Below are 20,091 nucleotides of genomic sequence, written 5' to 3' on the forward strand. Positions count from 1 at the left end.
AAGTCTCCTGTTTGTCTGAGAAGGGTGAAAGTGGGTCAACGGGTGTCCAAGGAATTCCAGGGCCTCAAGGGCCTATTGGTCCAGAAGGAAAGAGAGGCCTTCCAGGCCCACCAGGGCCTCCAGGAACCAAATTCTTTGCAGAGGTGACCCAACCCAGTTTATTAATCACCTGTCCTCCACATATCACTGCTACTATATAGCCTCATATTGATTAACGAGAGGAAAATGAGAATTGCAGTAGAAAACATTAAAAGGTCGTGTCTTTTTCATCACATTGAAGCTCAATAACTATAGACCGTGGCTTCGTTTTCAGGATATGGAGGGATCTGGCATGACTGATCAGATTGCTGGAGCTGGAGTCAGAGGCCCACAGGTCAGTGTGAGGGGAATATATGAGTTTATGTACAGTATATCTGTTGATTCATATAAAGTAACGCATCCTTTTTGTTCTTTTAAGGGTCCACCTGGCACTCCAGGACCACAGGTAATCTGTTTATGAATTTTCAACAAATTTACAGATAGCTACAATTACATGTTTAACAACTAATACTCGACATCTGGTTACTCTTTGAGTAGGGTGCTCTTGCTGAACATACTTGTTTGTGTTTTCTGTAGGGTAAGGATGGAGCACCAGGAGCTCCAGGGCTCTCTGTCAAGGTAAATTCAATTTGGAATGACACAACTTATATGTTTCTGATATGCAATATCAATTATCATTCACTTATTGTTTATATTTAGTGGCCAACAGGTTGTGTATTTTATGACCTAGTTGAGAACTATTGAGCTAAAGTGTTTTTGGTCATTGATGAAACAGCGCAGTTCATCTATGTGAACTTAGCTTTCTCTGATCATTTAACACATTACGTTAGAGTGAAATCACCATCACTCTTTGCAGCTTTTTTATTACCTCATTTTCTGCTGTGTCTGATGGCAGGGTGAACCAGGAGAACCAGGACCAGAGGGTCTTCGGGGTCCTGCTGGACTACCAGGTCCTAGGGTAAGTAGCAGGTGTTGGATGGCTGAGGTAGTTGGCAGTTCAAAAGTAGTTAGCAGCAAAAAAAACAAATACTGCACACTGCAAAAATGATAAAGACAAAAAAAGGCTCTAGTCTAAAATCTTCCAGAACAGGCACCTTGTCAAAATATTGCAAAAAGCTATGTTATATATCTATAATTAATTTATTTGCCAACATTTTAGGCAACATTTTTTTACAGATAAAATGTCTGAATGGTCCATTCTCCGTGGTAAAAACCCAACTGCAAAAAAGTTGTGATTCTGTGTAAAATGTAAATAAAAAGTGAATCCATATGAAATGCTAAAATGAGAAATTGTTACATTTCAGCAACAATATTAGCTCATTTTTAATTTCATGGCTGCAACTCATCTGAAAAAAGCTGGGACAGTGTCACGTTTACAGCTGTGTGCCATCCCCTTTTCTTGTGATGTCCGAGGAGACCAGTTGCAGCTCGTTTGGGTGGAGGTTGTTGTTCATGACTGATGTGGGATTTTAGCTGCTATTTGTTGCATTTTTCTTTTTCTGAGGCACAAAATGTTGTCAGTTGGTGAAAGGTCTGGATTGCAGACAGTACGGTTCAGCATCTGGACTCTGCTACTATGAAACCAAGCTGCTGTAATAGCTGCAGTATGGTATTTAGCATTGTCTTTGCTGAAATGTTCAAGGACCTCCCTGAGAAAGGTGACTTGGAAGTTGCTCTAAAGCCTCTATGTATTTCAGCATTGATGATGCCTTAATAAATGTACAAACTGCCAATTCCATAGCAACCGATGCACCCTTGTACCAGACATGCAAGCTTTGTGTGGCGACAATAACTAAGACGATCCCTCTCCTCTTTAGCCTGGAGGACATGGTGTATGTTTTCCAACAACTCTCCCTCCACTCCCACTTTCATGAAGTGCTTGCTCACAGGGTGTCATCTGAGTGGCGGGGTATTATTGTAGGGTCACTGTTGTTGTGATTTATATAAATAAAATCGAATGCATTGAAATTAATTCACTTATTCACTGTACAACATTTTCTTCCTCTTTACAAACAGGGGGCCAAAGGAGAGAAAGGCGGTCCAGGACCCAAGGTGGGATCGGAAAAACTCTTGTATCCTAGATGTGATTTGTTGTATCATTTTCATTTCATCTTTCTGTTTTGTTGCTTCCTCTCATGTCTTCCAAATACCATGTTTGTTTCTAAATGTCTCTTTTTGGTAAGGGACTAATGATTCTGCATTATGTGAATTGCAGGGTGAAAGAGGAGCTGATGGCCTCAGTATCCAAGGACCACCTGGGCCTCCTGGGCCTCCTGGACCTGTCATTAATGTACATGATGTACGCACATACACACAACATGACATTTAATTGAATGAAGACTTAAGATGGAGGCAGACCAACAAACAACTGTGTGGTCGTAGTGGTAGCTGTGCAGACATGCTGCTTTTTCCATATCTCTGAATATACTAAAGGTGCCCTAATGTGATCATTATATCTTCTGTCTACAGCTGCTCTATAATGTCACAGAGGGTATCTTCAACGTCACAGAGATCAGAGGACCACCCGGGCCTACGGTGCGTAGCTTCAAGTGAACTACAGTCTGTTTTAGGTTCTTTGTTGTTCCGCTCCGTCGTGGAGTATGAATGAAGTTGGTCGTAAATGAACTGATATTAAGATTTTTGCTGCAGCTGCAGGTGTGTTTGGTGAGCTTTTGCTTATGTGTGTGCTTTTCTCTGCATGTGTGTGTGTGTGTCTGCATGCTGCAGGGTCCTGAGGGATTGCCTGGCAGAGCTGGATTTCCCGTAAGAACATTTTGCTACAGCGCTTTTTGTCCCAAATGATTAAATTCAGGAAAACTGGATGTAAATATTTATGTGATTATTCTGGATTTTTTTTCTTTTGCTGTCTTTTGGCTAAATGGGGTAGGTACCTGAGAAATCTTTAAACACACGGTTTCATTACAACCTTTTCTTAATCTTCCAACTTTCATCTCTTCCTAGGGCCCCAGGGGACCAAAGGGAGACATAGGACCTACAGGTATCCAGGGCCCCGCAGGGCTCAAGGTAAGAACTAAATATGAAGATTCATAAAGCATGTTCATATACATTTCGATGCCTATGAAACAACCTTAAACACCTCTCCTCAACATAAACATACATTTAATTTTGACAGGGAGAGAAAGGAGAACCAGGGGTGACTATTGCTGCTGATGGATCTCTCCTGTCTGCACCAAGAGGCCCTCAAGGGCCCAAAGGCACAAAGGTAGCCAACAAGTGACCTTTTTACCTCTAAAAGACTTTCTATATATTTAGTTACTTTGTGGTGAAAGAGTTTAATGTATTTAATAATCTGTATCTAATGCTGGAGCCAAATAATGTTTGGTCCCTGTACTAGTTTAAGTGAATTCCTGTTTATGTAGTTCCTATGCAAGAAACATCTCCTGGATGCATTGGTACGCATGTATGTATCCTGGGGTCATCAGGTGTTTCGGGTCATCATACACCCGCGCCCAGGCGACCCAGCTGGGGGTGATCAGGCTCCGACTTGCATACCAGTAGCTACCCGCGGATCAGCCCTTTTAATCTGCAGCCACCTTGTGGCTTTCTCTGCCGCTTCACTCACAGCCTGGATGGCCCTCTTCTTGGCTGCCTCAGCCACTCCCACCTGGCCGAGGACTTTGCAGAGTGATCGTCCTACAAAGCCCCTTCATCCCACTTCTATGGGCTCATAGAATGTCTCCCAGCCTCTTCCCCTGCACTCCTGCACTAGTTCCTGGTACTTGGCACATTTCCTCTCATTGGCCTCCTCGATCCGCTCTTCCCATGGCACTGCGAGTTCCAGCATGATCAGATGTTTTGAGGCCTCAGAAGTGATGATCATGTCTGGCCAAAGGGATGTCTTTACTTAGAGAGGGGGGAAAGTCCAAGTTTACCAGCTTGTCTATAAGAATGTCTGGGATGATGGTATTGAAGGCCGAGCTGAAATCAATGAAGAGCATCCTTACTGATGTCCCAGGATTCTCCAGGTGATGCAGAGTGGAGTGGAGGGCGGTGGAAATTGCATCCTCTGTGGATCTATTTGCCTTATAGGCAAACTGGTGGGGGCGAAGCTGGGTGGGAGGCAGTCCTTTATGTGTTTTAGGACCAGCTTCTCGAAGCACTTTGCAACCACTGGAGTCAGTGCGATGGGTCTGTAGTCACTGAGGCTACTGATGGTGGTGGACTTGGGGACTGGGACTATTGTTAATGATTTCAGGCAGTGAGGGACAGAGGCATGTGTCAGGGAGAGGTTGAATAGTCTGGTGAACACAGGAGCCAGCTGGTCGGCGCAGGCTTTGAGCCCTCTAACAGGGCCAGCAGCTTTCCTCTGCTCTGAACACATTGCGGACCTGATGTTGTTGGAGGCTAAATGTGTGGGGGCTGTGCTCAGAGGACGCTGTGGGCAGGGTGGTGTGCATGGTGGGGGTGACTGCAGTCCATAATATGGACATCTGCTAACGAGATGTCCATATTATCTATATTTGTCCCATTGCCTTTGTAATTGGTGATATGTTTCAGGCCCTCCCATACCTTCCTGGAGTTGTTATTAGAGAGGTGATCTGATAGCTTGTTTGAATAGTCCAGTTTTGTTGCTCTGATGCCTTTTTTAAGGTCTGCTCTTGCTCTGCTGTACATGTCCTGGTCCCCAGATTTGTATGCAGAGTACAACAGTGCCTGAACCTTGCTTGTCATCCAGGGTTTACGGTTGGGATAGACCCGGACCCGCTTTTCCGTGGTGACAGTGTCCATGCAGTGTTTGATGTAACCCAGCACTGCGGTTGTGTGAGTCTCTAGGTCATCCTGTTCAAAGACACTCCACTCTGTGAGAGCAAAACAGTCCTGCAATTGAGCGAGAGCTTCCTCAGAAATGGTGTTAATGGTTCTGATGGTGGGCTTTGTCCTTTTCCTGAGTGGTGTGTATGCCGGGACAACGAGTAGGGAGAGGTGGTCGGACATGCTCAGGTGGGGGAGGGGAACACATCTGTAGGCTTAATATTTGAGTAAACATGATCCAGGGTGTTATTTCCACTCGTAGGGCATTTCACATGTTGTACAAATTTAGGCAGCACAGTTCTTAAGCATGCTCTGTTGAAATCCCCTGCAATGATGTGCACTCCCTCTGGGTATGTCCGTTGCTGTTCGGAGATCATGTCGTGCAGGTGTGCAAGGGCTGAGCTAGCATTAGCGTCTGGTGGTATGTAGACTGCTGTTTTTAGCACTGCAGGCAGTTCTCTGGGCAAGTAGAAAGGTTTGCACATGACAGACATTGCCTCTATGTCCGGGGAGCAGACTGTGGTGATGATCTTGGTGTTTGTGCACCAGTTGTTATGTGTGTAAATGCACAAACCTCCTCCTCTGCTTTTCCCCGCTGTAGACTTTCTGTCACTCCGGTGCATTGTGCGGCCTGCTAGCTGCATTGAGGCGTCAGGAATTCCCTCTCGTAGCCATGTCTCCGTGAGGACCAGGATGTCGCAGACGATTGCCTGTGCGGCGAGAAGTGGGTTCAGTTCGTCTATTTTGGTCAGGAAGATGCTCAGGAGCAGTGGTTTGAAAGGCTGCTTCTTTAGCCTGGCTAGCAGGCCCAACCGGCATCCCCGCTTTTGTTTGCGTTCCTTCTGCCGCCTGCGTTTCTTGGCAGAGCCGATAACAATCCATGGAGCGCCCAATGTTCTCGCTATCTCCGGGGGGATGTTGTGCATCCTCTGATAATCACTGGTAATGGGGATCTGGCTGTTATATCCGATTTTGCATGATTCCAGATGGTTGTAGGAAAATTTGGCTTTACAATAAGAAAAACAAAAGAAGAAGAAAAAGAGGAGAAATAAAAAGAAAGGCACCTAAGTGGGGAGCATAGAGCCGCTGCATCTGTGCGCGCCAGCATCTTGTCCTATGTGCTGGAGGAACTTTAGCTGTTTACCCAGGTCAGCCCGTAGCTGCCAATCAGAGGCTGTGTTGAAGAGGCCGGTTGTTAACCGTGGACATGCCTGGGGTTTCTCTCCAGCCTTAATGAAAGAGATTGCCTTCTTTGGAGCGTGATGGTGCTTGCTGGTGCTGATTGCTGAGGCAATCTGCTCAGCAACTACTCTGAGCACCTGGTCATGATGCTAATGATACCGAACATTAGCCAGGGCCGTCAGGCTGCTGCTGAGGAGGTGTTCTTGGGTGCCTCTTCCAGACCAAGGGGGACAGGCAGATGTCTCGCTCTTCCCCCACACAAGGAGGTTAACTGGGCTTGGCAGGGTGTCGTATACTGCCTGGACGAGGAATCAGACACGGTGGAAGTCTGCCTGAATGATATTTGCTCAGGTGACCTTGCGCTGCAAGGTACTGTCTCACCTTGTCCATGCTTCCTGCCGCCTGAGTCCTACGGCCCTGCTTACTCGCTCATCCTCCTCACCTGCACGGACCTCTTCCTGGAATAGCTGGTGTCTCTCCTTTCCCTGTGCCCTGCTGACCTGGGCCTTCGGAAGTACCCCAAGCCTGCTCCCCCTGTTGCTAAGACCCCCACCAGTGTCTTCTGTCTTACACGTGACACTTCAACTGCCTTCTCTGCCTTCCACTTTCCTTAAATGAACTATTAACATAGAATACTAACCTCGGTCCCTAAATAATGCAAGTCCTAGTTTTTGTTAACAAGGGTGCCATGAAGGTTGAAACTGAAATTCGCTCAAGGTATAAATAGGTCTAAGTGCTTTTAAGAACCTTTCATGGTGGCCACATTGGGTTTTTTAATGAAAAAGAATGACCTAAAATAACATCTTTGTTATTTTATAGAAAGAACTAGTCTGAAACTATGAAAGCAACCCACCGCTGTCATTACTTCCACCTATGTAATTCTCACATTTTGCTGCTTTACTGTGCACAGGGTGACCATGGCTTCCCAGGACCTACTGGACTTACGGTGAGTTTTATGAGAACATCACAGTAAGGAAATTCCTGCTACACATTCATCCTTTATGTATGTTATTACACTGAATATAAGTGTGTGTTTGTTTATTTCAGGGTCCAATAGGACCTCCTGGACAAAAAGGAGAATATGGTTTCCCCGGGCGACCAGTGAGTAATTTTGTTTGTTTGATTATTAGGCTATGAACGCCTCATCTATAGGTTAAAAGTGTTCTGAACTTGCACTTGAAAGTCAAGGAAAACACAGAACCACTGAGTGGAATATACTTGTCAGTGATTAGCAGAACAATGTGTCATGTTTTTCAGCATACTGATTTTTTCCCTAACTAGTCATAATGGGAAATGACAAGCTGCTTGGTGGTTTTCTCCTTTCGATTCACTTTTAAATATAAGAACTACATTCATAACGCTCTTGTTTCTGTGCCTTCAAACACTTTTCTCCCTATCATGCATGCACTCACAGTCCAATGGATTCTGTTCAGTGTTTGGGAAAACCTCTTGAGCCAAAAGTACTGAAGCTTTTCCGTTCTTCCCTCTATGTAGGGGCGACCTGGTATCCCAGGGAGAAAAGGTGACAGAGGAGATTCTGTTGGCCTACCGGTAAGAGAATTAAGGCATGAAGGGATTGCAGAGAGAGAGAGCATTATTTTACACTTAAATCATCCATCAGTAGTATACTGTTGCATTTTATCATCATATTGTGAATCATTCTTCAGCCAGTTATTTTACAGCTAGTACTTCTGACTATAGTGTGTGGCACAACTGTTGAAACTTCCCCATGTAATCATTGGATGGGTAGAGCACATCTCAGCAGCAAAAGCCCAGCGCCAAACCCAACAATCATATGACCCCCTATGAGCAAGCACTTTGGCAACAGTGGGAAGGAAAAACTCCCTTTTAAGAGGAAGCAGCAGGCTGGAGGAGCTTCAATAAATGCCATATATGAAACTGATCTGATGTGTCGAAGTTGATGTCGTGGCCCGTCTAAATTAATCCTCAATATACATTCACACACCAAGACTCAGACATAAGCACAGACACTGGCAGGCCGTTTTTGACATCATTGTAATCATTTTGTAATCATTTTTTTTGAATAGTCATTACCATTCTTGTATGTGTGTTTGTAGCGACATCATATTTGTTACAAATAGTTTTACTCTCTCTGTCTCAGGGACCTCCAGGTCCTCCCGGCCCACCTGGACTTCCAGGAAGAATTATTGGTCTGAATGGAGTAAGTATGACTCAGAGATGCAAAACATCAGTCACTAGTATATTTACTGGCCAGTTTATAAGGCAGTTGCACTTCCTATATTAATTACATCTCAAAATCCAGAGAATAGGTGGGGAGTGTCAACATCAGCGAGGACCTGGTTCTGAATGATGACTGATCATTTTTGTCCCTGTGTGTTACTGTTCTCACATCTCACACATGTGCAAAGGAGACAGGGACAGCATAGAAGAGAGTGCACGATGACATCAGCGGACAGCAAAAGTATTAGTTCTGATTAGGTTCAAGACTTTTTATGAATAATACCAGTTTATATAACCAGCAAGAACTGACAATATCGCAAGCCAGAACTACCAAATCTTACATGGTTTTTGCCACAATTCATAATTCAGGATTTACTCACTGGTTTTAACTCACTACCTTAAAGTACCTTAAAAATATGTCTGGCTGAATTTTCCTGACTAGTTACGAGTTTTATCCTGCTTGTTGAAGAGTGTTGACATTTTTAATAAATGCTGCCAAAATTTCAGTAAGTTATAAGCAGCCGATTGTCTCTCTGTATAAACTTTTATACATAAAAAGTGGTAAACATGGAAAAACATGACTAATGCTCGTGTGCAGGTTATGATCGTGACTCATTTAACATGGTGGGTGATTGACTTGTAGTCTGATTCCGCTGCTCTTCTTTGAATCTTAAAGACAGTGTTCCCGGTGCGCCCCAGACCGCATTGCAAAATGGGACGAGTAAGTCTGAGTCTGACCATCTGATTGGTTCATTTCAGTTGGAAGTTGGTGGTTCTGTTGGTGTGAGGGTGTCACAGCATGGCAGCTCTCTGGTGTGGGCCTCAACCCATTCCTCATTTCCTCTCCGTGTTTTTCTTCCCTTCATTTTGTCCTTCTTTGCTCTCCTAATGGTTTTTGAAAAGGCAACATGAATGTGGAACTGGCCCTAATTCCTCTGGCTTTAACATATGGTTATTTTGTATTCTGTATATGATTCATATCCAGATTACCAATGTGGAGATTAAAAAAACTCAACATTTTCTTCAAATTACCCAAAGACCAATTCATATATTTTGGTACCATCAGTACCTCTTACTTCACTTATACTTCAATCCAATCTTTCCACTCAGTACAAATACTGATATGCCAGATGTTAAAGGGGGGGCGGGGTCTAAATTCTGCTTGCCTTCTCTGTTTCTTCCCATAATCATCGTCTCAGGAAGAGGATGCTGTGTAAACCTTTGAAGAGAAGAAGGAATAGACATCCTTTTACTACATGTAGATCAGAATTGGTTCAATCAATTGGGAAAAAAACCAGTCTGTGTGGAATCCCTTTTGTTTTTCAAAATGTGGTTTATAATAGGTGGTCACTTCTATTTTTAACAACCTTTTTTCTTATTGTAATGAAATAATGATAAACCCATCTCTGATCTACATGTTCTCAGATAAACAAGGTTCATGACCTTCAGTACCTTCTGTCATGGTGCTGAGTGTTTGGTTTGGTTCAGCCTTCTCTTAGAAGTTACACCATGTGGAGACATGGTGTGCTGAAAACACCACGATGACTGCTTGGCTAAACTTACTTGGAATTAAAAATGTTTTTTAGGTAGTTAATGAAGTGCAGTAACAGGACATTCTCTGTGTAAATGGCCTCTCTGCCATCTGTCAGAGGGCTTTGGGAGGTCTTCAAGTCGACTTTTGGTAAAAGTCATCCTTCAAGCTTAAATCCACCATAATTTTTTCATCAGCCTTTTATAACACGTTGCTTGCTTGAACTTTAATCCTACATTTTAACCCAGGATGAGTGCTGCAGTCTGTAGCATGCATCCCTTGTATTTAACAGGTGTTTATGTAATCCTGACAATAATTTTTAGCTTTAATCTTCTTGTCTTTTTTACAATAATCCATTGTTTTTACCATAGTCTCTGATTGTGACTTTTGACTTTGCAAATTAACTTTCTGATGTTCACTTGTTTGTTCTGTTGTGTAACCTGACTGTAAATGTGTATAAGGGCCAGCTTCCCAACACAAATGTTATCTTAATGACGATGTATTTGTGCATAGGAGTCAATGACAAGGGGACATTCAGCTGGACCTAAAGGAGACAAAGGAGATGAGGGATTACCTGGGGAGCCAGGAACTCCTGGTGAGATCTTAAGATGACATGATAGTGGACACATGATACTTTTCCTAATTATCTGTCATACAAATATTGTGACAGTGGTGGAAGTTCATTTTAAATATGGTCAATGTATCATGAGGCCAAAGTACATGGAAGTTCTGTCTATCAGCCCACAGCTGACATTTCACACCAAATTTTCTGCTGCTTGCTTTGTGTGATTTGATATGTGTAATTTTTCTTCTTAGGGCTCACATTTCCAGATGGAAATATGGTGAGTACTCACTTACAACACATAATACACAGTCGTGGTAAAAAAAAAAAAAAAAAAAAAAAAAAGTACATCTGCTTGGTTTTGCGTATCAGGACAAATTATTAAAATAATCTAGGAAGTAATAACTTTTCAAAGTACGGTAGTTTAAATGTATAACTTCTCAGATGTAACAACTTTAAACTATAAAACCAAGCTAACGCACAAACAAAACATTAAAACTGACAAACTGGCACTTGTTAAGCATTTAAGACTGAAATATGTGCTAATACACTAGAAATGCACCTTGATGCTCTTTCGGTGGCAGAGTGGTGAATCCTGAGTACTCTTTTGATCTCTCAGGGGACTAAAGGTGATCAGGGATACAAAGGTCAGAAGGGAGAAAAAGGGGATGCGGGCCTGCCTGGTCCTCCGGGGATCCCAGGGAGGTCAGGCCTTGTGGTAAGTTAAACTATGTGGTAAAAATACTATTCTAGAACAGGAGGTTATTTAAAAAAATATTTTAAAATGATTATTTGTAAAAGCCGGATCTTCTGGCCAAAGCTGTGCAAATTATACCACTCTTTTACAATGAATTGAATTATTCTGTTGTTTCTCTAGGGTCCGAAAGGCGAATCCATTGTTGGTCCAATGGGCCCTACTGGTTCTCCTGGTCAGCCTGGACCTCCAGGATTTGGACGGTCTGGACCTCAAGGTCCGCCTGGCCCTCCTGGGCCCCCAGGACCACCCCCTCCATACGGATCAAGTATGTGTGTCTATAAAGTTAAAACAAGTACCAAGTCACAGCCTGTACTATATGTGTATTGATTTTATGAGTTTAAAGTAATTGTGTTGTCATCAGCTGTCAGTGTCCCCGGCCCTCCCGGTCCTCCTGGTCCACCGGGCTCTCCAGGATATGCAAACTTTGTAAGAAACTGCTGAGGTGTAACCATACTTGGAATAAATGGAGAATCAAATGATTAGCTAACATTTTAAAGTGTCATCACTGATGCTCTGATGGTTTGTGTTCAGATTACCAGCTATAAGACAATCCACGCCCTCACCCAAGAGGCACACCATGCTGCTGAAGGTACCTTGGCATATGTGTCTGAAAGGGGAGGCGAGCTGTACATCAGAGCACGCAATGGTTGGCACAAGATCCAGGTGTGTAGGACGAGACCAGAAAGATTCAATATCTTTCAGGATACAATATCCTCTATAAGATCATCGTCCGCTGCATCGTCCTGTGAAGCTTCTATTTTCAAATCACTGTCCAAAAGAATCAATTTGTCCTCTTGTACTGTAGAGTTTCACCACACGTCTCAAACATGTGCAAACAGCAGCATTATAGTCTCCTTCAAACTGCTTTTAGCGGTATAGCATAGAGCAGGGTTGTCCAACACCAGTCCTCGAGAGCTACTGTCCTGCAGCTTTTAGACGCATCCTTGTTCAGACACACCTGAATCAAATGAATGGCTTGTTATCAGGCCTTTGCCAATCTTGATGGCATGCTGAAGAGGTAATCCCACCATTTGATTGAGCTGTGTTGGAGTAGGGATGCATCTAAAAGCCGCAGGACAGTAGCTCTCGAGGACTGGTGTTGGACACCCCTGGCCTAGAGTTTCCAAACCTGAAGGAGGCATTTTATGCCAAGAATGTGAACAGAAAGTACCTAATGGTTCCTCTGGATTACCGACAGCCAGAGATGATGGGCATCACTTATCAACTTTGACCCAAGATGCTTCAATTGTGTGTGTTCAGTATTACATATGTGTGTTTTGTTTTGATTATTCAATCAATTTATTATTTTTGTAAACTTGTCTTGTGTTTTCACTTGTCTGTTTGTTCCGATTATTTGCTCAAATATTTATTGAAAGGACTTTGCAATAATTTATTTAAATGAATAACTGAAGTGCTATGTGCAAAAATGCTGGACTGGACATCATTTTATATCAAACACTATATAAAATGCAAATATTACTGTATTCTTATCTTTGGATTTTGCCAGTGTGTCCTATTAATGCTGGTGGTAGTTTGTGCCTCACTGACATCAACAGTAAACTGCAGTGTGTGTGTGTGTGTGTGTGTGTGTGTGTGTGTGTGTGTGTGTTCTGTGTCAGCTCGGAGAGTTAATCCATTATGAACCTTCATCAGACACGTCTCAGTCCCTCAGCAGACCCGGAGAATGGAGTAGAGCCCATAGGATACACAGCCAGGTCCAAACACCAATGCGCACACACTGAAACCTCACTGAACAGAACTTTGAAAGCAACTTTAAAAAAAAAAAATTAATTCAAAGTTGTTGTTGTTTTGTTGTTTTTTTTTTAAAAACACACTTATCCAACTTTTTTGTTGAACAGGAGCTGCAGGAGGGAAGCAGAGGATACCAGCACAGTTATAACCTGCTACCACAGCATTTCAATGCAGTCTCTGGGGTGAGTCCAAACACATATTAGTCATACTCGTCGCAAATGAAACCCAATTCCAAACCCAGAGGGTGAAAATGAATTGGCTCACTGGAGGCCTTTGAGATTTTATATTTCATCTGTAATGAAGAGCACATCAGGTATGAATGAGAATACTTTCTCCTAATCTTTGTGCTCCATTTCTCTTTCGTCTAGCTTCATCTCGTAGCACTGAACGCCCCGCTCAAAGGAGATATGCGTGGCATCCGCGGAGCAGACTTCCAGTGTTACCAACAGGCACGCGCCGTGGGGCTCACCTCCACATACAGAGCCTTCCTGTCATCACACCTTCAGGACCTGGCAACCATTGTCAGAAAGGCTGACCGCAATGACATGCCCGTGGTTAATCTGAGGGTGAGCAGAAGTTTTCATAGCACTACAGAATACATGATGCAACACTTGGGTTTCTTTTCCAGCAGGAATATTTTCAGTATCAAATAAAATAGAGAGTAAAAGCGAGTGGCACATTTAAAAGATAGAAAACAAAAAAATATGTCTTGTAAGTAGTGTAAGAAGAGAAATTTAAGATACTCTATAATACAGCCTGCAAACCCCTAGTAACACTGTGAAATAACATTGTAAGAAGGGGAAGTTAGTATGCTCTACAGGACATACTATAATAACAGTTGTGATAATCTAAGAAGGGGAAGTATCGTTCCTTCCTTGTTCCACTGCACCTACATATTTAGTAGTAGTATTTTTAGGTATCAGAAATTAGACCCAAATTCAAAGGAATTACATGGATATCAAACCTTAACCCTGAGTGCATTATGGGGTTTTCTTCAAACAAAGAACAGATTATTCCACAAAGTAGAACTGATATATTTTCTGGGGTTTTGTTTTTCTCATTTAAAACACGTTATTTTTGACAGTTGGCATCTTCTTAAGCAAGTTCTTTCCCCCTGTCCTGCTCTCAGGGTCAAGTGTTGTTCAATAGTTGGATGTCCATCTTCTCTGGGAACGGAGGCGTGTTTGATCCGTCCACACCCATCTTCTCCTTTGATGGACGCAATATAATGAGTGACTCGGCTTGGTAAGTGGGTGGGGGAAAGTAGGGGAAAGCATGTGTAGCAAAGGAATGAAAAATGATGCCATTTGCCAAAAATGATTCATTTAGGAATTCCAGTTGGGCTAAAGTGCTGAATAGAAAGATTTTTATGATGTACAGGCCATAAATTTCATGTTCATGTGGACAGCAGCTCTCACTCAGATGATCAGTGGTACTGGCAAATGCATTTACAAGCACTTTTAAGCATTTATGAGAACATGATGGAAGATGGAGAGTTTTTTTGAGAGTGAAAAAACAGTTTTCTCAGTCAGTTGGCAAATTGATCAGAAATACCAAAATCCTGCTCCATTCCTCAGCTCACAGAAGGTTCTGGTAATATATAGCTTCTTTGTCAGGCTGCATAAATTCTCCTGTTTCTTGAAAAGTGCTGCGGGGGTCTGAAATTTTCTAACATAGATATTTTTCTAGGAAATCAAAACTGGTGACAGACAGGATTTATCTCTTATGCATGCCAGGGGTAGGAGTGCTGCAGTTTATCATTTTAAGGCCGTCTACTACAGTTGTTCTGGTAGCTTAGTCAAAATGGTCCTGATGAGTTTATAGCCTCAGTCACAAGCTTCCAGTTGCTTTTAACACAGCGTGATTTCAGTTTTGTAAATTATAGTCTTATTTAGAGTTGTGAAAGGGTAATAAAGCCAGATAAACTTTGGTTGAACTGGACTATTGATGAATAATGTCATCAATAGTCACATCCATCTCTCATATATAGTCACAGGCATTTTTAATTAAAGGTACAGTCAGGCATTTGAGTTTGTTCTGATAAACATACAGTGATTAGCGTGTCTTCAAACAAATGACTCCATTCTCATAAACTTAGAAATAATCTGCAAAAAACACATAGTGGGTTTGTAAAAGCAGCCATGTTGCCCCATCTCCATAAACACAACGGCCAAGATGGACATTGCCATTACACCTGATTGTGTTTTATGTATGTGATTAGTGACCAGCCACATATGTAGTATGCCAGTCAAGAGGAAAGAACTGATAGACATTCGGGTTTCATAAAGGCAAATTTGAATTGCTTATTTACACCCAATATTTTCAGAATTACTTAGACAGCTGACCCTCCTGTCTTCAGGCAGCTGCAAAGAACCAGCTAAACACCCAGTTATGAATGTTATGAAGAATGTTAGCCTCGAATGTCCTAAAAGTCAGTCCCCCCCGATAAACAGTTTGGTTACATTTTCACATCATATACGGGTTTATTCAATAAGTGTCAGAGGCCAACAGAGCCACTTAAAGGAAAGTTTCACTAATGTTGACTAACAGCGGCTAACAGCAGCTAACTCACCTCAGTTTCCCCGTCATTGGTCAGAAATGAGCTTGCATCAGACTCCTTTGACAAAGTTTTATAGCCTCCTCCAGCCTAAATAGTCGTGGATGTTTCTCAACCAGCATTGACAGCTGAGGTAAACGCTCTAAATTTTATGTTTTTGGCTGACTTTGTCCTACAGCAGCCACCATAGCTAGGATGATGCACTTGAATTGAGAAGGGTAAAAAAGAAGTCATTTGACTGCAATCTACTGACATCTAGTGGTGAGATTTTTCACACTTTAACAAGCGTTCTTAAACCAATAAACTCAGGCCGCAGTGAGCAGATTTCATGAATTCATAAACCAAAGAAATATTTTATTTTTCCCTACTGTCACTAATCTGTGCCAGTGTATGCCATGCGATGAACTAAGAAGCACAGAAAAGCAAAGGCATGTGCTGCATTAGCCTGACATTTTTAACAATCAGCTAAGAGTGATATTCAAAATTATAGTTTTAGTTGTAGAGTTATGAGCTCATAAGGAGTAACTCTCGGATTCAGTTTGGTCCTAATAACACACGAATGGGAAGCGTCTTACCTCAAGGCACCAGGAGATGACGCACCTGTCTAATTTTAGATAATGAGGAGACAGGAGTAGCAAAAAGTTGAACTGTTGTATAACAGTGCATCTTAAAGTACAAAGAAAACATTAACTAAAGCTGCCCAGTAAGTTAAGTTCAATATTTCCTTGTAAAGAAAAATACTGGTCAGTCTTCCAGCTGGACAGGCAAAACCATGTGGAGAACTCAGACACAAGAATGTACAAACTTCACACACACAGGCTCTTTCTGCTGTGAACTGCCTTCAGAGAAGTAGCTGCAGTCGACCTCAATGCCCTTGTCTTCCATTTGTCCGTCTTTACCTAAACTGCTATAGCACAGGGACAGTCTGTGTAAAATCCACACCAAGTCTCTCTCCGTTTTCCCATAGGCCAGAGAAGCTGGTTTGGCATGGCTCCAGCACCACGGGCATCCGCCTGACCACTAACTACTGCGAGGCCTGGAGGACAGCGGACATGGCGGTGACGGGTCAGGTTGCCCTGCTGCAGACGGGACGACTGTTAGGGCAGCACGTGCGCTCCTGCTCCAACCACTATGTAGTGCTGTGTATAGAGAACACATACGTGGGCAACATGCATCAAAGGAGGAACTGAGCAAACAAACACACACACATAAACACATGCAGGCATGATCTAAGTAGAAGATGTGACACATGAATGGGAAACACATGCGGGCACATAATGATGTACTTCAGCTCCCACATGCAAACGTACCGAGAAACACTCCCACACTAACATGCATTCACATTTAAAGAGGACTTATCATACTCATTTCCAGCTCCATATTTTTATTTTTGGACTGTGCTAGAGTAACTTTGCTTTATTCACAATCCAAAGTAATCCTTATTTATCTTATACTGAGGAAGCACTTCAGTGCAGCCACGTCCCTTCTAAGAAGCTTCCTCTGATTGGCTGCCACTCATAAACACCGAATTCAGAATTCAGTAGCAGGTGGGCGGGACTTTTACACTCACAGACTGAACTGTGATATGACGAGATCCTCTCAAATTCATTAAAAGGCCCAGAGACTGAACCTTTGGCCTCATTATTTGAAACTTTGGTTATCCTTGTAACACTGTAACAACAAAAATATGATAGAATTAGGCTTAAAAATAAGACAAAAAAGGAAGAGCAGTAGGTCCTCTTCAAGTTTTCTTTGTATTGGTTTCATGTTTAGTTCCCACTCGAAGCCGGATTTAAGCCTGCGGGTCTTACATGTCTGTCCGTGTCTAGATTTTTCTTAGCCGTCTGCATCAAACAGGCTACAGTTACCATGCATAAATTTGTCTGCAAGACCAAGTGAGAATGAAGGGCTTCAAATTAAAATGAGGTCATAATCATATATGTACTTTATTGGAGATTAAAAAAACGAGTCAGTATTTTTTTAAACAGCAGGGGCTGTCAATTCGAATATTAGTCATATTGAAACCGTGCTTTCATTGTGCGCTACGTCTGATGCTTTTAGTGAGCCTGTGCGTCAGCAGCAGGGCAGTGTATGCGACAGTGAGTCAAAATGAACCAATGTGTGTTTGAATTCACTGGTACCAAAGTTTCCCAAACACATATGCACATTTGAAGCATGTGGAAACAGCTGCACACACATCTCTTAGACTTTAGTCACTAACTAATGACTGATGTGTCACCAGAAAATGGCACGAGTGTTAATTTCTTACATCCGGGGATGAATGACGGATGAATGGGGGATTTGGCAAGCAGGGGAAAAACACTCAGACACTTCATTAGATAAACTGGTTAAACTAGTCATCAATCTCATGGCATTAACTCAGTGCCTTTAGGCATGTAGACATGGTCAACTGGACTTGAAGTTTAAAACAAACACCAAAATGTGGAAGAAAGGTGAAAAAAGAAAGAAAGGTTTAAGTCTGAATGTGGCACGGTTGTTGGTATTTCAGAAACTGCTGATCTACTGGATTTTCAGGGTTTAGAGAGACAAGGGTTTATGGAAAATTATGATAGGTAGACACCAGTAACTCAAATAGCTATTTGTTACAAACAAAGGATGTAGAAGAGCATCTCTGAACACATTGAATGACATTAAAGCAGATTGGCTACAGCAGCAGAAGACCACACCCTCTGCTACTCCTATTGGCTAAGAACAGGAATCTGAGGCTACAGTTCACACAGGCTCACAGTAGCAGGCTGGAAAAACGTTGCCTTGTCTGATGAGTTTTGATTTCTGCTTCAACATTCAGATGATAGAGTCACAGGTAATCTCAAACTGATTCTTGAACATGACTATGAGTTCACCTGATCCCAATCTGGTAGAGCACCTTAGAAATGATGGGAGATTCACATCATGGAAATTTGCAGCAGCTCTGCAAAACAGGGTCCAAACTTGTATTGGCGAAGTGTAACTAATGACGTGGATTTGTTTTCCTTTTGGTCAACTGACTTCCACTGCTGCTGGGACTGAGGTTTACAGCTCTATGAGGATTTAGCCGACTGCACTCTATGATATATAAAAGCAGTGATACTAACAAGGACAATCATTTTTAAATTCGTCCTTGATCTGTCACAGTGTAGCCTTTGTCCTTGTGTTTTCTTCCTTTTTTTAAAATTTCATTTTAATCTGATATTGAAAACATTAATCTTTTTTTTAAAGCATGATAAGACTACAACAATAAAAAAGTACAGGTGATACTGAAGGCTTCAGCATAGGCTAACTGCACTATGATGCCCCCTGCTGTAAAACCACCAGTTTTGTTTACGCCATTTTTTTTTTTCAAAGCTTAGTCCTACAAATTCGATTTCTTTTGTTCCGCGTCCTTTAATAAAACTTCACCATTAACACATCTCTTTTGAAGTAACAATATTAGAGTGGACATCAACATTAATATGTACTGTAGCAGGACCTAGTGTGAAAACAGTCAGGTCACATTCAGATTTGGTTGTATGAGGTTGGAACATGTATGTATATAAATATATATATATATGTATGTGTGTTGTTTATTTTTTACTCTGTAGGTTTTGTATGAAGCACACTAAAAGACTGAAGGCCTCCTCCCACCGCGCTTTCACTGAGGCGTAGCTCGTTTTTCTGCTGTCTGACTTTAATGTCTCTGTTCAAACAAAACTTGAGGTTCTGAGGAAAAAACTGACGGTTTGTACTGACTGACTGGTGCTCACTGAATAAAATGTCACGTGGTGGTTTTTTTGCTTTTTTTTTTTTTTTAAGTTGTGGTTCATTTATGTCCTCCAACATGTGTTCAACAAAATCTTCAAATGTCATGCAGAAGAATCAACGAGAACATAGGTAAGCTAGCAAAAATACAGCTTTTTATGTAAACTACTGCATTGTCATTTAGCTTTGATGAAGTGCATTTTATATTCGGAATCGTACATTTAACCAATTTCTTTCCCCCACAGTTAGCAGTTTGCAGATGCATCACGTATCAGAAGTAGTTCTCAATGAGAGGCTAAAACATGTTGTAACAGTCACAGTAATTAGTAATCAGGAATTTTTAAAATATTAGCTAATATTACCCTATTAGTCAACATTGTTAGCTAACATTGTTAGCTAACAATGTTAGGGTAATGGGTCACACCAGTTCAAAAGGCTTGTTGCAGCAAAGCCCCTGAAAGCACCAGACTTGCGTGAATATGAATTCATATTTAATCTTTCATTTATATGAAGTTTAGACAAGAAAAAGGATGGATGTGCAATTTTTTTCTTTTTTGCTAGGAAAACAGGAAATGGGCGCAGAAATGTACTAAATCATCCAAATGTACATCGAAATAACGCAAAAGTAGAGCTTGTGAACACAAGCAGCGCAGCCTGATCTCTCTCAGGCAAGCTTTCTTGTCATTTCAGAAATAGTTCTGTGTTTTGAAGGACATACCGAAGATCTTTGGATGTTGGCTGACTTTAGTTGGGTTTTCTCTTAGAACCTTGACCAGCAGTGTGTTTGGGATAACTGTCATGTTGGATCAAAATCTGACTGTATTTTCAGTGTTTATAGTTCCCCAGCTCCAAATCATGATATAGCCTCCACCATGTTTTACAGATGGTTCTACAGTTACAGTTGTACCTCTCTCCTAACCTCCTCCACAAAGATTGACATCCACCAAAAATTTCAAATCTGGATTAATCACTTCATAAGACATGTTGCCACTTATTTT

At 42.0% G+C, this 20,091-nt stretch overlaps 1 protein-coding gene across 4 annotated transcripts in view; it reads left to right on the forward strand.

Moving 5' to 3' along the window:
• col15a1b (collagen, type XV, alpha 1b) overlaps positions 1-19,122 on the forward strand; it is a 56,343-nt gene extending 37,221 nt beyond the window's left edge. For 3 of the 4 annotated variants that reach the window (XM_084912679.1, XM_084912676.1, XM_084912677.1), the window contains 27 exons: positions 24-143; positions 314-373; positions 458-484; positions 616-657; positions 935-997; positions 2,056-2,091; positions 2,255-2,338; positions 2,509-2,574; positions 2,767-2,802; positions 3,001-3,063; positions 3,173-3,262; positions 6,905-6,940; positions 7,042-7,095; positions 7,489-7,545; positions 8,117-8,176; positions 8,873-8,917; positions 10,241-10,322; positions 10,544-10,569; positions 10,909-11,007; positions 11,167-11,311; positions 11,408-11,472; positions 11,578-11,709; positions 12,666-12,761; positions 12,906-12,980; positions 13,167-13,364; positions 13,928-14,043; positions 16,323-19,122. In XM_084912679.1, coding sequence (XP_084768805.1) covers positions 24-143; positions 314-373; positions 458-484; positions 616-657; positions 935-997; positions 2,056-2,091; positions 2,255-2,338; positions 2,509-2,574; positions 2,767-2,802; positions 3,001-3,063; positions 3,173-3,262; positions 6,905-6,940; positions 7,042-7,095; positions 7,489-7,545; positions 8,117-8,176; positions 8,873-8,917; positions 10,241-10,322; positions 10,544-10,569; positions 10,909-11,007; positions 11,167-11,311; positions 11,408-11,472; positions 11,578-11,709; positions 12,666-12,761; positions 12,906-12,980; positions 13,167-13,364; positions 13,928-14,043; positions 16,323-16,545 — 2,196 coding nt within the window. In that variant the 3' untranslated portion in view covers positions 16,546-19,122. The remainder of the gene's footprint in view (positions 1-23; positions 144-313; positions 374-457; positions 485-615; positions 658-934; positions 998-2,055; positions 2,092-2,254; positions 2,339-2,508; positions 2,575-2,766; positions 2,803-3,000; positions 3,064-3,172; positions 3,263-6,904; positions 6,941-7,041; positions 7,096-7,488; positions 7,546-8,116; positions 8,177-8,872; positions 8,918-10,240; positions 10,323-10,543; positions 10,570-10,908; positions 11,008-11,166; positions 11,312-11,407; positions 11,473-11,577; positions 11,710-12,665; positions 12,762-12,905; positions 12,981-13,166; positions 13,365-13,927; positions 14,044-16,322) is intronic. The other variant, XM_084912678.1, reaches the window with a different exon arrangement.
• Positions 19,123-20,091: the final 969 nt, after the last annotated feature.

The sequence above is a fragment of the Perissodus microlepis genome, chromosome 18 (assembly GCF_051167445.1).
Source record: "Perissodus microlepis isolate ML-2025 ecotype Zambia chromosome 18, ASM5116744v1, whole genome shotgun sequence".
In the NCBI taxonomy this organism is placed as follows: domain Eukaryota; kingdom Metazoa; phylum Chordata; class Actinopteri; order Cichliformes; family Cichlidae; genus Perissodus; species Perissodus microlepis.